Below are 13,710 nucleotides of genomic sequence, written 5' to 3' on the forward strand. Positions count from 1 at the left end.
TTATGCCATAAATCCTGATGATTGAGTTGTGTTGAACCTGGAATATTCCTTTAAAATCTAAATGTAAAAATGTATTATTAGGGCATTTTAAGCACCCACATTTTGAATTTCAGGGTCTTTTTTGTTTTGTTTTTTTGGTAGCTTTTTTGCCCCAAGCCCCGCTAAATTTCTGACCCTGGCTCACACTAAACAAAAAAATCCAGTGTCGTGCAATAAACATGTAATATTGAATATTCCTTCGAACAGGTTCCTCTTTTTATTCTGCTGTGTTGTGTATGGTATAGGGCACTTTGTGTATGTCAGAGTTGTATAGTTGTACAGGAATGTTACTGAAAAAAGTGCATAAAAGTATTTATATCACACTTTTTTTGAGAGACATTTTAAGAGACAGAGTGTTTTACTAAACCTTTTTGGAAAAGGTAATTATTTACAATTCTATTTGGAACCACAGCTATCACTTACAGACCCAAGGAACCAATAATGAGAGATTTTTGGCTTTCAGTCCATGTGTAGCAAGTAGCACAAAGTTCATGGCTGTAAAGTAAGTAATTCTTTTGTGTCCCGCACAAACTCCTGATTCAATAAATTTGGAAATGAATCCTGATTCAGAACATATGTCAACACAGGACAGGAGGGGTCCAAGTGCAGTTGTAAGGACAACTTCTTCCTCTAGATGGCTCAACACTGGATACAATACATTCCAACTAAGCAAAGCAAAGCTTTGTCCTCAGAGGCTACAATTCACAAACAGGTGTCATTAAAGGTGTAATAGTGTAATCATTAAAGATGACTAAGCTGTGCGGTATCCAAATGATTTTATTCAAGGAGAATCATTTAAGAGGGGGAACAGAAAGGTAAAAATCCTAAAAGAAAATTGTAGGGGGAAAAAACTAAACTGCAACAATAATGCATAACATAGAACAAAAAACGGTGTTATTATTAATAAATCTGAAACCACTGATTTCTCAGGGTACATTTGTACAAGTAAAGCTTAAACAAAATAAAGGACAGTATTTATGATATACATAAACTCATACACAAGTTTTTATACACTATTATGGCAAATACTGTGAATGCAGTTATCCTAAAGTCCCTCATTGGTTATCAAAAATAAAGATTAGATATGTAGTGAGGGACTCTAGAAGCATGTATGCAGTCCAGTTATAAATTAAAGCAATTCACTTGCAATATAAAGACATTTACACTCATAGGTTTTAATGATGCATTATTTTTACAATTAAATATAAAGGCCCCCCCCCCCCCATTAATTCGCTCATTCGTACGGACTGGATTATGTAAACAATTTAAAAATGTGTTGTTCAAAAATAAGACTTGTCAACAGATCAGCTTAAGGTGCTAAGAAAGAGAGTAAGAGGGCGATAAAACCATATCATCCACCATTTATTAAGTACCCTTATTTCCACTGTACATACAAACATTAAATATATATATTTTGATTAATCTTAGTTAAACACCTTACATTAGATACTGCTTGTGACAGCAGAAGAAAACAATGTGTGCGCTCACATAAAAGCACACTAAAATGTTTCATGGTCAGCTTTAAAAAGCCACTATCGGCTTAACATATAAAATTGGCCCTCTGTCCCAAAGTCTGTAAGTGATTGGTTCCTGGTTTTCGGGCTCTCTCTCAGTAGGTGCGGCGGGTGGTGTAGTCCAGAACCATACTGGCAGCACCCAGCAGGGCAGGATCTTCAAGCTCAGACACCATGACCTTAGTCTCCTGTGCCGATAGGAGAGCATGCTGCCTGATGACCTGACGGACTGGATTCTCATAATGACCCGCCAAAACACCAGACAAGACCACCAGAGATGGGTTAACCATGTGCAGGATGTTCACAATGCCCAAACCCAGAGCAGTGCCAGCTAGGAGGAAAAAGGGAGAGACCATTAAAGTTCTTCTCTAGCACTTACCTGTTAGAGAATAATCATATGGTGTTTAAATGGTGCTGATAGTTCTTACCTGTTTTAAGTACACTCTCGGCTTTGGAGTTGCCGTGGCGAGCAGCGCTGATAAGATGAATAGCGTTCACCTGTTCTTTGTTATTCAGAGTCATTCCCTCCACCACCAGCAAGTCATCTGTCATCAAACATGGAAAAACATGTATTTACAGTTCTGCCCACAAATTTTCTATAACGTAACACAAACTGATGGCTTCAACAGAAGCATTTAAAATTGATTAACAACCTTTGAGCTCATAGTAGGTTTGTGTATAAAGGCTTATAAGTTATTGTTAGAAATTTACTCCATTATGGAGAAAATGTATAGGATTTTTACTTCCGGAACCAGATTGTTGTGCTCTATTGTCATGCTATAGAAAATGTGGTCAGGTGAGTAGTGTCGCTGCTTTAAGTTACTGCATAACACTGCAGACCAACATACAGTGTGATTACTCCCTCATATTAGGGCTAGGTCTGCGTTTGTCTTCAAAGAAAGAATATATAATGGCAGGTGGTGCAATTCGGACAGAAATACAATAGCAACATTTTTGAGTGGGTGTGAGCTTTGGTATAGCGAAAATGACAATTGTGTAGACAAGTGGAAAAAAAAGTTTAACGTGATGTCAACTGTGACTTTTTACAAACCAGCCTTGGTTGGTGTCACCTGAAAGGAAAAATTGCGAAACTGGAATGTTTTTTGTCAGGGTGGGCGAGGCTGATAGTGCAACTGTCTGTATGTATCTCACCGTCATGCAGTCTCTTGGCTTCTCTCTGCAGGGCAAGGCCTGATGAGTAGGCCTCTATGCAGCCGTGGCTGCCACACGTGCATTCTGGTCCTTCCAGAGAGACCACGATGTGTCCCAGTTCTGCTGCACAAAATGTGCTGCCATGGATCAGTTCATTATGCTGGATTATACCACCTCCAATTCCTACACACACAAACGTCAAATGCAGATGTCAAAGCTATAGGCAAAATTCCAATATCATGCATGATGACCGCGTCAGCCTTAGGCTTCGTTTATACAAGTATTACTACACGTCATCAGATACATGCGATCAAACAGGAATCTAGAATCTCCTGCTGTATTAGCAGCTGGAAAAACACTCATCTGTATCAACAAGAGGGAACTAACTAACAAAATAAGTTACTTAAGAATGATTATTATTAACATATTCACTATTATTAATAACAATAAAAAACAATATTACACATTTATAGTTATTATTGTTTATATTAATAATAATCAAGTAATAATAACAAACAATAATAATAATAATAATGTGATTATTTATAATAATAATAATATCATGTTGTAATTATTATTATTATGAATGTGACTATTATTTTGTTGCTGTAACATTCATTTTTAATGTGCAATTCAAAAGAAAAAGAAAAAACAATTTAAGTGTTGGTTTTTATAGAAACATAAATTTGCCTGTCCCCATTAATTACATTTTAATGCATTATACTGAATAAAAACAAAATAATTTTTTTGTCAGAAAATGCAGACTTTATCTGTGAAATTCACCCTTTAAAAATAATGGTTTGATCTTTCTGAAATCATATTTAAGGGTCTGATAATTTTTTTGACCTTATGAATCAAGCAGAGGAAAGTTTCTTTTACAGTCTTTATCAGTATTTCATTTTGCTTGCACTTTTAGCACAACAATAATCAGTGTAAAAAATGTGGCGTGGTGCAATATTTGCTTGTTAAGGCCATTATTTACCATTTGTACACTGACCTTTTAACCCCATAACACTCAGCCCCGAAATTTGATTTAACAGTTTTATCAAAAAAAAAAAAAAAACACATTGGAGGGGATGGGTCCAGGTACAAATAGCACTGTTTCCTAAGAATGATCCTCCTATGAAAAGGGGGTAGAGAGCTCCTTGACAAAAGTTAAAGATGGTGAGGTTACCTGATTAACTAGTATCACCAGATTAACAGCTCTAACACTGCTGTCTGAGAACATCATGAGAACATCACTTTTCTGTCAAAAGAGAGAGCCTACCCATCATTGCCACTTAACAACGGCAGTAAGAGACATTAGAAAGGAAACTAACCGGTTCCAGTGATAATAGTGACAAAGTTCTCCACGCCTTTTCCGTGGCCAAACTTTCTCTCAGCGAGCGCGGCGCAGTTCCCGTCATTGTCAACCCAGACGGGCAGATGGAGGGCGCTGGAGAGGGGCGTGCGGATATCCACTGAACTCCACTCGTTTATAAGATTTGTGGAGTGGAGGACAACCCCGTCTTGAGGATTTACACGGCCCCCTGTGCTCACACCTGAAACACAATCAAACCTGTGAATGACTGGATAGATAAAAGGATATACTTTTCCATTATCTTTCCAGTCATTTATGATTACTTTATAGAACAGATTTAAACAGTTATACTTATTAGTGTACAAAAGTCCCCAATAAGACCCTAAATGGACAGACTGATGGTTCACACTTTCTTGGAGGCAAGCTTTACTCTACACAAGCATTAAAGACTGATCTGAATAATGTTCATAAATAATGAAATATTGTAGAGCAGAGCAAAACTAGAAAAAAATATAGTCTCTTTAGAAAGTGACTGAAGATTTTACTTGTTTTCAGGCTTGAAAATATTTCCCAAACAGTATTTCAATGAAAGTGGAAACCGTGATGCACAGAACGAATGGACCTGAGTGCAGACGTACCAACACCCAATATTCTACAGTTGAGGAGAACAGCATCAGCCATGGCCTGTTTGCACATGGTCAGTATCAGCTCAATCCTCTCTTCAAAGGTCTTAGGATTCAGCTGAATATACTTCTTAACCAGTTTACCCTGAAATACAAGCATACACACACTTTATTAAATAAATAAACACCCAATCTAATGACAAAGAAAACTGTGGGGAGCTATGAAGATATTCAGGAAAACGAGACAAATTCAGACAGGCACTTATTAAACACTCAATGTTCATGCTAAAAATTATGCAATTCAATTTTTACAAATAATTAGGAAATACTTTCTCAATTTTAATCATTTGTTTCAATGGAATTGTATACATGCATACTGAATGGAATTATAATAAAATCATTTCTCATTTCTACCACAGATTATGATATTGCTGCTCTTCAATTGTTTATATGATCATTTAGCAAGAGGTGGTACCTCTCCATCACTCTGACTGGAGGTTTGATCCAAGTGAATGTTATACACCTAAACCAATAAAGTACCAAGTCAAATTACTGCATTCAAAAAAACATTAAAATTAAGAGGTAGACTGAATCAGTTTTACCGATTAATCGGTGCTGATAGTTGCTTTTTGGAACTATCGGTAATCAGCAAAAATCTATGCTGATAGTTTTGTTTTTTTAGTTATTCTATTTTAGTTTTTTTTGTTATATATATATATATATAATATATACATTTGAAGTCAGAAGTTTACATACACCTTAGCCAAATACATTTAAACTCAGGTTTTCACAATTCCTGACATTTAATTGCAGAAAAAAATTCTGTCTTAGGTCAGTTAGGATCACTACTTTATTTTAAGAATGTGAAATATCAGAATAATAGTAGAGAGAATGATTTATTTCAGATTTTATTCCTTTCATCACATTCCCAGTGGGTCATAAGTTTACATACACTGTTAGTATTTGATAGCATTGCCTTTAAATTGTTTAACTTGGTTCAAACGTTTTGGGTAGCCTTCCACAAGCTTCTCACAATAAGTTGCTGGAATTTTTGCCCATTCCTCCAGACAGAACTGGTGTAACTGAGTCAGGTTTGTAGGCCTCCTTGCTCACACACGCTTTTTCAGTTCTGCCCACAAATTTTCTATCAGACTGAGGTCAGGGCTTTGTGATGGCCACTCCAATACCTTGACTATGTTGTCCTTAAGCCATTTTGCCACATCTTTGGAGGTATTCTTGGGGTCATTGTCCATTAGGAAGACCCATTTGCGACCGAGCTTTAACTTCATGGCTGATGTCTTGAGATGTTGCTTCAATGTATCCACATAATTTTCCTTCCTCATGATGCCATCTATTTTGTGTAGTGCACCAGTCCCTCCTGCAGCAAACCTGCACCCCCACAACATGATGCTGCCTCCCCCAGGCATCACGGTTGGGATGGTGTTCTTCAGCTTGCAAGCCTCACCCTAGTTCCATTTTTGTTTCATCAGACCAGAGGAAATTTCTCCAAAAAGTAAAAGTAAGATCTTTGTCCCCATGTGCACTTGCAAACTGTAGTCTGGCCTTTTTATGGCGGTTCTGCAGCTCTGGTTTCCTTGCTGAGCAGCCTTTCATGTTATATTCATATAGGACTCATTTTACTGTGGATATACATACTTGTCTACCTGTTTCCTCCAGCATCTTCACAAGGTCCTTTGCTGCTGTTCTGGAATTGATCTGCACATTTCACACCAAACTACAATCATCTCTAGGAGACAGAATGCGTCTCCTTCCTGAGCGGTATGATGGCTGCATGGTCCCATGGTGTTTATACTTGCGTACTATTGTTTGTACAGATGAACGTGGTACTTTCAGGCATTTGGAAATTGCTCCAAAGAATGAACCAGACTTGTGAAGGTCCACAAATTGTTTAATGAGGTCTTGGCTGATTTCTTTTGATTTTCCCATGATGTCAAGTAAAGAGGCACTGAGTTTGAAGATAGGCCTTAAAATACATCCACAGATACAACTCCAGTTCAGTACACCTCCTATTAGAAGCTAATTGGCTGACTGCCTAAAGGCTTGACATCATTTTCTGGAATTTTCCAAGCTGCTTAAAGGTACAGTTAAATTTCTGACCCACTGGAATTGTGACATAGTAAATTAAAAGTGAAACAATCTGTCTGTAAACAATTGTTGGAAAAAATATTCATGTCATGCACAAAATAGATGTCCTAAACAACTTGCCAAAACTATAGTTTAATCTAAGGAGTGGTTAAAAAATGAGTTTTAATGACTTCAACCTAAGTGTATGCAAACGTCTGACTTCAACTATATATATATATATATATATATATATATATATATATATATATATATACATACACATACATACATACACACACACACACACACACACACACACACAGTATATCATCTGGTGAATATACAGGCAGTGAAAAAGCTTAATTTGGTAAATAATTAAATAGCGCACTGTAAAAGAGCTCTCCGTCATTTCAAAATAAGTGTCCCTTGTGTGTTTTGTGTTTGTTTATAGTTGAAAATCCCACATTATGCACCAAATCTTCATTTTTTTCTGGTTATTATTGAGATTTTGGTTGAACAATAATCTGCTTCTGATTTTTCATGTCTGTGTCCATCATAGGAAGCAATGACAACTAATTTTTAACATTCTGTAAATCTATTATATTCTTTATCTGTCTTTTCCACCACTTTAGATATCCACTTTCGGTTGACCTCTTATTCAAATATAGATGGGGTATTTTGTTTTCTAGGCTAACTACACACCAGAAAGTGTGTTTTGCAAACTGATTTTTAAATTGTTCAGGCCTAAGCTGTGTCAGTGCGTCACTTGAAAGCAAACTAAGTTTACCAAAGTCAGTCATGCCTTGGATTGTTTCACTATGCAAAAATAGCGAATGTGAATAAATTCTGTAATTGATGGACAGGCTTTTTTTTTATTATTTATTTTTTTAAGTCAACTTGAAACAGCATTCACAACCCATTTTTCTTCCATTTCACACACAGTATGAATTAGAGATTACGCAACCCTTTGATCAAACTTACTGCTGTTTGTTGTACAAACAGAGCTTAATGTGTTATAGAAATAAAATATTGATGTGTGTATGTGCTTCTATTTCCTGTTGCATAAAACATGCATGCACACGTCATAAGCAAACACATCTTGTCATAACAAAACACAGCTGTAATGTTCAGCCTGTTCTATATCTTAGAAGCCATATTAAGGCTCAGGATGCTCTCCAAACACTTTTGATGGCACATCCTGAAGATGATCTGAATTTCTATGCTTAATTATAGAGGTCTGCCTTTGTATACCTTCATACTGATGATGGCCACACGCAGGTTGGTCCCCCCCAAGTCTACAGCAAGAGCACTCTGGGTCTCCAGAATGTGGTCAATATCTTGAGATATGCACTCCTTCACTGGCGGGAAACAGAACTTCTTCTGAAGTGGCTCAGATAGGTCAATCGATTGCAGGAACTTTAAGATGCGTTGAACCGCATTTCCATCTCCGTAGATCTTCGAGCTAGTGGATAGAGTCAGAACGTTCAGATTCAGGGTGACTGAGACTCAAAACAGGAAAATTTGTCATTGGTTTGAAAAGGTGCACTCAGTAAGTTTTTAGCTGGCTCTTGCTCATCCCATCGGTTCCAGTAGTACTTGTGGTTCTGGACTCTATACTGACACCTGTCGTCATGGATACTGGAAATTGTTTACAAAGTGCTGCCGCTTTACACCGAAGAAGTTTTTTTTATCTTCTATTGTGTTACTTTTAATCTGTGTTCTTCTCCGTCTCATAATAAACGTATCCATATAATGGACATTCTTGGATTTAATCAAAATGAATTTTCACAAGTTGTCGCATGCTGGACTGCGACCAGGCAGCCGTGACTCGCAAGCTCTCTGCTGGCTTAACATCGATTTGTACTTGCGTCATGCTGTTTATCCGTGATCTGCGCCATGAGAGCTGCACGTGGTAGCGGTCTGTTTGATCACTCCAGCAGGGACCACTTGTTTGAAAATGTTATCTTTCCGCTTGCACTTATTCTGTTCGGACAGTCTGGTGGATAACACTCCTGCTGTTCAATACCATTACTCAGGACTATACTGCTTACTTGGGCTCTGTTGTTGTTTGTAGTAAGTATACTGTGTTTGTAGTTTTATATTTTGGGTTGCTGGTTTTGTTTACATGTACTTTTATGTTTGAGCATTGGCTGAAAGCACTACATAAAGCAAACGTGTGATTATTTTTTGTCATTATTAGTGGTAGTAACTCAGTCAATTGCATGAGACAAGTTGTCATGTGCTGTTAACATGGCAGTGCCCACGAGGGGGTGACCAGCTTCATGTAAAATTAAACAGCTTTCATTGGGTTACTGTGATGACTGGAGTCTTCAGCTTATGTGAGTGTACATAATTTTCTTTTTTTTGATTTCTCCCCAATTTGGAATGCCCAATTCCCAATGCGCTCTAGGTCCTTGTGGTAGCGTAGTGACTTGCCTCCATCGGGTTGGTGGAGGACGAATCTCAGTTGCCTCCGAATCTATGACCGTCAATCCGCGCATTTTATCACGTGGCTTGTTGAGCGCGTTACCGTGGAGACATAGCGCGTGTGGAGGCTTCACGCTATTCTCCACAGCATCCACGCACAACTCACCACGCGCCCCACCGAGAGCGAGAACCACATTATAGCGACCACGAGGAGGTTACCCCATGTGACTCTACCCTCCCTAGCAACCGGGCCAATTTGGTTGCTTAGGAGACCTGGCTGGAGTCACTCAGAGTGTACATCATTTTCATCATATTTCTAAAGAGTGCAATTCATGTTTTTATGTGTAAAAACTTTTTTAATGAGCAAAAACTTACTGAGTGGACCTTTAAACTGTTTTATTACATGGCTCTCTGGAATAATTTATTCTGATTGGTCAAAAAAAACAAAAACAAAGAAAAGGTCATTACCAGGGGTAACGTTTTCCAAACTGCAGCTTCAGGGCATGGTAGATTTTATTATGCGTGTCTGCGTCTCGCACATGTAGAACATTTTCCCCTGTTGTAACAACAACACGCATTGTTAAAACTGGTTCATTAAGACACATATCAAGCTGATTTCAAGGATACAGACTGAGCTGCATCCTAAATACTCTTTCTGAGAATGCTTATGCTGCTCCTTTCCATACAACAAAAAGTGGATGTGATTTATAGATTTATTATTACACGGCTCTTTGGAATACGCTATTCTGATTGGCCAATGGCGCCATCTAGCAGTCTGATATTTCTCTGTAACAACCGCACATCCACATAACAGACTGCTCATCCGTGCAATACGAGCCATCGTTCCTGCTTTTCAGATCACTTGTGTCTACAAGAAAGCTAATAAAACAATTTCAACTAAAATCAATGTTTCATGCATATGTATTTATTTGGCAAGTAGTCTTGTGATTAGATGCAAAATGGGCAGTCAGACAGTCATTAATTACAAAATAAACACCATCTGAACTATGACGCAAACCGGAAGTGGAATTTAGCTGTTCGGTGACTACTACTTCTCGCATAATTGCATAATTTCAATGCAAATCAATGTTTCATGTCCATTCATTTGTTTATTTGGAAAGTAGTCTTGCAATATGCTGGATAATGTACAGTCAGCCGGTTGTCATCGCAAAGATAAATGCTTCACTTCGGGGTCCTGATCACTCTGTCTGGGTTTATAAAGAGATAACAAATGGGTGACTGTAAATAATCCCTTACTTAACACACCATAAAAGTAGCATCTTCAACTATATTTGCTATATTCCGCTTTGTGCGCTGAACTGACCAAAAAATGAAGTTGACATTTGCTGAAATTCTTCCCCACTGTCATGGCTCTCAAATCTAATTCCCATTTGTGAACATTCACACAAAAACTCAAACATTCAAATGCAGTTGCGATTGGTCACAAGAGATGTTTGACATCATTTACATCAAACCTGGTGTGACAAATCTTGAGGCACCATGTTTGATGTCAATGATGTCAAACATCATTTGTTCTCACTCATCTGATGACTGATCACTACACAATGCATTTGAATGTTTTAAAATGTAAGCACATATGATTCTTTCACTGTATGGAAAAGAGCAGCTCAGACATTCTACATCTTTTGCGTTCCACAGAAGAAAAAAAATCATATAGTTTTGGAAAACCATAAGGGTGAGTAAATGATGATCGAATTTTCAGTTCCACACTTGGCCAAATAAAATATTCAAGTCTTATCTCACCAGTCTCTCGGCCTGTCTGGCGAGAACCCAGGTTAATGACAGGTGTACCGAATGCTCCGGCCTCCCGAACTCCACAACTGCTGTTCCCGATCATACAGCCAGCATGGGCCACCAACTGGATGAACTGATCGAATGGAACATGCTTCACTGCACGGAAGTTCGGGTGCTGTTCGATTCCCTTTCTCCTCATCACACGAACCAGCTCTTTACTGCCTGCATGAGACAAAGACAGAATTAAGAGTTAATGTTAGAGGACCATGTTCTACCCTTTTTTTGCATTTTTCTTCCCCAAAAGCCCATTTAAAATGTTAGTCCAGGTTTTCAGCAATAAAAACAGTACAAATTTTGTTTATAAAACACATAATCTGTCCTCACTTTGACTCTGAGAATAAAGCTGTCTTTTAACAAATTACATCAGTTATGATTGTGGTTGTGACTTTAACCATGATTCATTTTGAATTCTGGTTTTAATAAATGATCTGTGGAATGGCTTTGCATTTAGTAATATTAGAGTTTGCCTACATAGTGTATCAAACTCTTACTTAAAAAAAAAAAATGCAAGGAAATTCTTGTTTCCACTGAATGTCCCATTTATTCAAAGCTTTTGGTGCTTGCTCAGGATATCACTGAACAGCCTTTATGTAAATGCCAACCACCCCATAGACTCTTAGCCTTGAGCTCGGTAACTGTTATCCCTAATCATGCAATTTAAAGACCCCTTCTAATGTTTATACTGCAGAAACATACTTTGGTTATATTCTGACAGAAGAAAAAGCACCTCTGTTTTGACTGGTGTCTCCAGTACTGCCTGCCTGTCTTAATGATCAAAACAAACCCTGACTTCTGTCTGTCTGTAGTGTCCTCACAAGTAATCTTGCACAGCAGGATATGAACTAATAAAGCCACAATTACTAATGAAGTAGTCAGTCATGTATGCATACATCATTTACTATGTCACTTTGTAGTTACATGTTCATGGCAGGCTACCCGAAGATGTTCTGTGAAGTCTTAGAGAAGGATTTGAGAGAATTTTGAGAGGAAGAAACAAAAAGCAACTTACCTGCATCTATATTGGGGAAAAGTATGAGAGTTCTCTTGTTGAAGGAGATGAGAGCGTCCAGCATTAACTCATAGATCTTAATGGAATTCTTGATGTCTGTGGTTACAGGATGCTGCAGGGCTACGATATAATCCTGCTCCTTTATGTGATCTCCTGTTTAAGAAAGAACCACATACACACACACACAAATAGCATTAGACATTTTATCAATGTACCAAACTTTTAAAATGCTTTTTGCTTTGTTTAGTTTCAAATTTTGATCTTGGATGCTTTAAATAGTGCTGTTTTAAGAGATTTCTCCAGGTTCAAAACAAATTAAGCACTATCACAAGCTTTGTGACATACTGTTGATTACCGAAGCAATAGTTTTGGCTCATTCCTCCTGTTCACAGTCATGCACTTACAATGGAAACCTATGGGGCAAGGCATTATGGTGCGTTTAAGAGCAGAAATGTGCAGCTTGAATTTTTTTCAAGCGCTTTTGCTAAATTTAGCTGTTATTTGACTTGTAAAATTGTCTAAATTCTCTTAGCGGTCAGACTTTTTCGGCTGATGAACTTCTGGTTATCCATTATCAATGTAATTCCTGTGGGTGGACTTTGCATCATGCAAATAGTTCTTTGACGATAGTTACATCACATTCCTTTCTGGTATTCTCGCACGTATTATGCAAAAGGTTTCACAGCTTAATATGGCTACGTCTTGTGCCTATACTGTTGAAAGAGTGTATTTTAACATAAATCATCAAGCAGCGTCTTGCCTTATGGACTTCCAATATAAGTGCCTTTCAGTAAACACAAATTTGTTTTTACAAACTGATGGATTTGCTTTGGAAATTGACAGTATGTCACAGATGCTGTTGATAGACCTTATGTTGTAATTTAGCATACCATAAAGAATAATCATCAAAAAGTTTTGATCGAAGGATTGAGTATTCTGCTCTAGGAATCCCCATCTTATCCATCTACTTACCAAGCCAGGACTTGAGGACATCAGTGTAATCATCTCGTTGGTGGGCAGTTAGCAGCTTGTCGTATGATGGGCAGCCAGCCAATAAGATTCGAGAATGGTCTTCGCACATGGAAATGAGGTTTCTCTCAGCCGAGCGCGTGCAAACAGCGTGGTAGTGTGCAAGTTTGGAGATGGCGTGACGAATGGAGTCATCAATGGTTCCACTCACTTCTCCACCTTCCAGGTGCAAAATGCGAATGTTCATTAGAGCCGCTGCCGTCGCCAAGGCCAGTGCATCAAAACGGTCACCATGAATGAGCAGAACGTCAGGGGCGAGACGCTGGAGGACGTCTGGAAGCTTTACGAGAGCAAGACCGACCGACTCCACCATGGCGGCCTCATCCTCACCACGAACTATAGTGTGCAACTTGGAGCCAATATCGAACTCATCCTGTTCAATCATACGGAAGGTGTTTCTAAGGATGAGAAAACAAAATCAATATTAAATCCCATTTAAAATGTGAAACAGACAGCTAGAGAGACATTCGCACTAAAACAAAGTTGAATGCACACAATTCTCTAAAGCCACGGTTTTCAAACCGGGAGGCGTGTCTCCCCAGGTGGCGCCAGGGCATGTCAGGGAAGGCGCGGAGGATTATGATAAATTGATTCACCAAGTAAAATCAAAAGATAAATAAATAAATACAATAAAAATGTATTGTGAAGATAAATGAAAATAATTGGCTTAATAGACCACAGTCCAGCTTGATAGACAGTAGCTCTATGGTGTTATAA

At 38.2% G+C, this 13,710-nt stretch overlaps 1 protein-coding gene across 5 annotated transcripts in view; it reads right to left on the reverse strand.

The window, feature by feature from the left end:
* Nucleotides 1–798: 798 nt before the first annotated feature.
* The window catches only part of gne (glucosamine (UDP-N-acetyl)-2-epimerase/N-acetylmannosamine kinase), a 46,160-nt gene continuing 33,248 nt past the window's right edge, over nt 799–13,710 (reverse strand). For all 5 annotated transcript variants that reach the window (XM_051705204.1, XM_051705205.1, XM_051705206.1 and 2 more), the window contains 10 exons: nt 12,937–13,391; nt 11,965–12,117; nt 10,905–11,117; nt 9,609–9,696; nt 7,965–8,175; nt 4,644–4,773; nt 4,025–4,246; nt 2,706–2,888; nt 1,982–2,098; nt 799–1,884 (listed from right to left, as the gene is read on the reverse strand). In XM_051705204.1, coding sequence (XP_051561164.1) covers nt 1,649–1,884; nt 1,982–2,098; nt 2,706–2,888; nt 4,025–4,246; nt 4,644–4,773; nt 7,965–8,175; nt 9,609–9,696; nt 10,905–11,117; nt 11,965–12,117; nt 12,937–13,391 — 2,008 coding nt within the window. In that variant the 3' untranslated portion in view covers nt 799–1,648. The remainder of the gene's footprint in view (nt 1,885–1,981; nt 2,099–2,705; nt 2,889–4,024; nt 4,247–4,643; nt 4,774–7,964; nt 8,176–9,608; nt 9,697–10,904; nt 11,118–11,964; nt 12,118–12,936; nt 13,392–13,710) is intronic.

The sequence above is a fragment of the Myxocyprinus asiaticus genome, chromosome 8 (assembly GCF_019703515.2).
Source record: "Myxocyprinus asiaticus isolate MX2 ecotype Aquarium Trade chromosome 8, UBuf_Myxa_2, whole genome shotgun sequence".
Classification (NCBI taxonomy): domain Eukaryota; kingdom Metazoa; phylum Chordata; class Actinopteri; order Cypriniformes; family Catostomidae; genus Myxocyprinus; species Myxocyprinus asiaticus.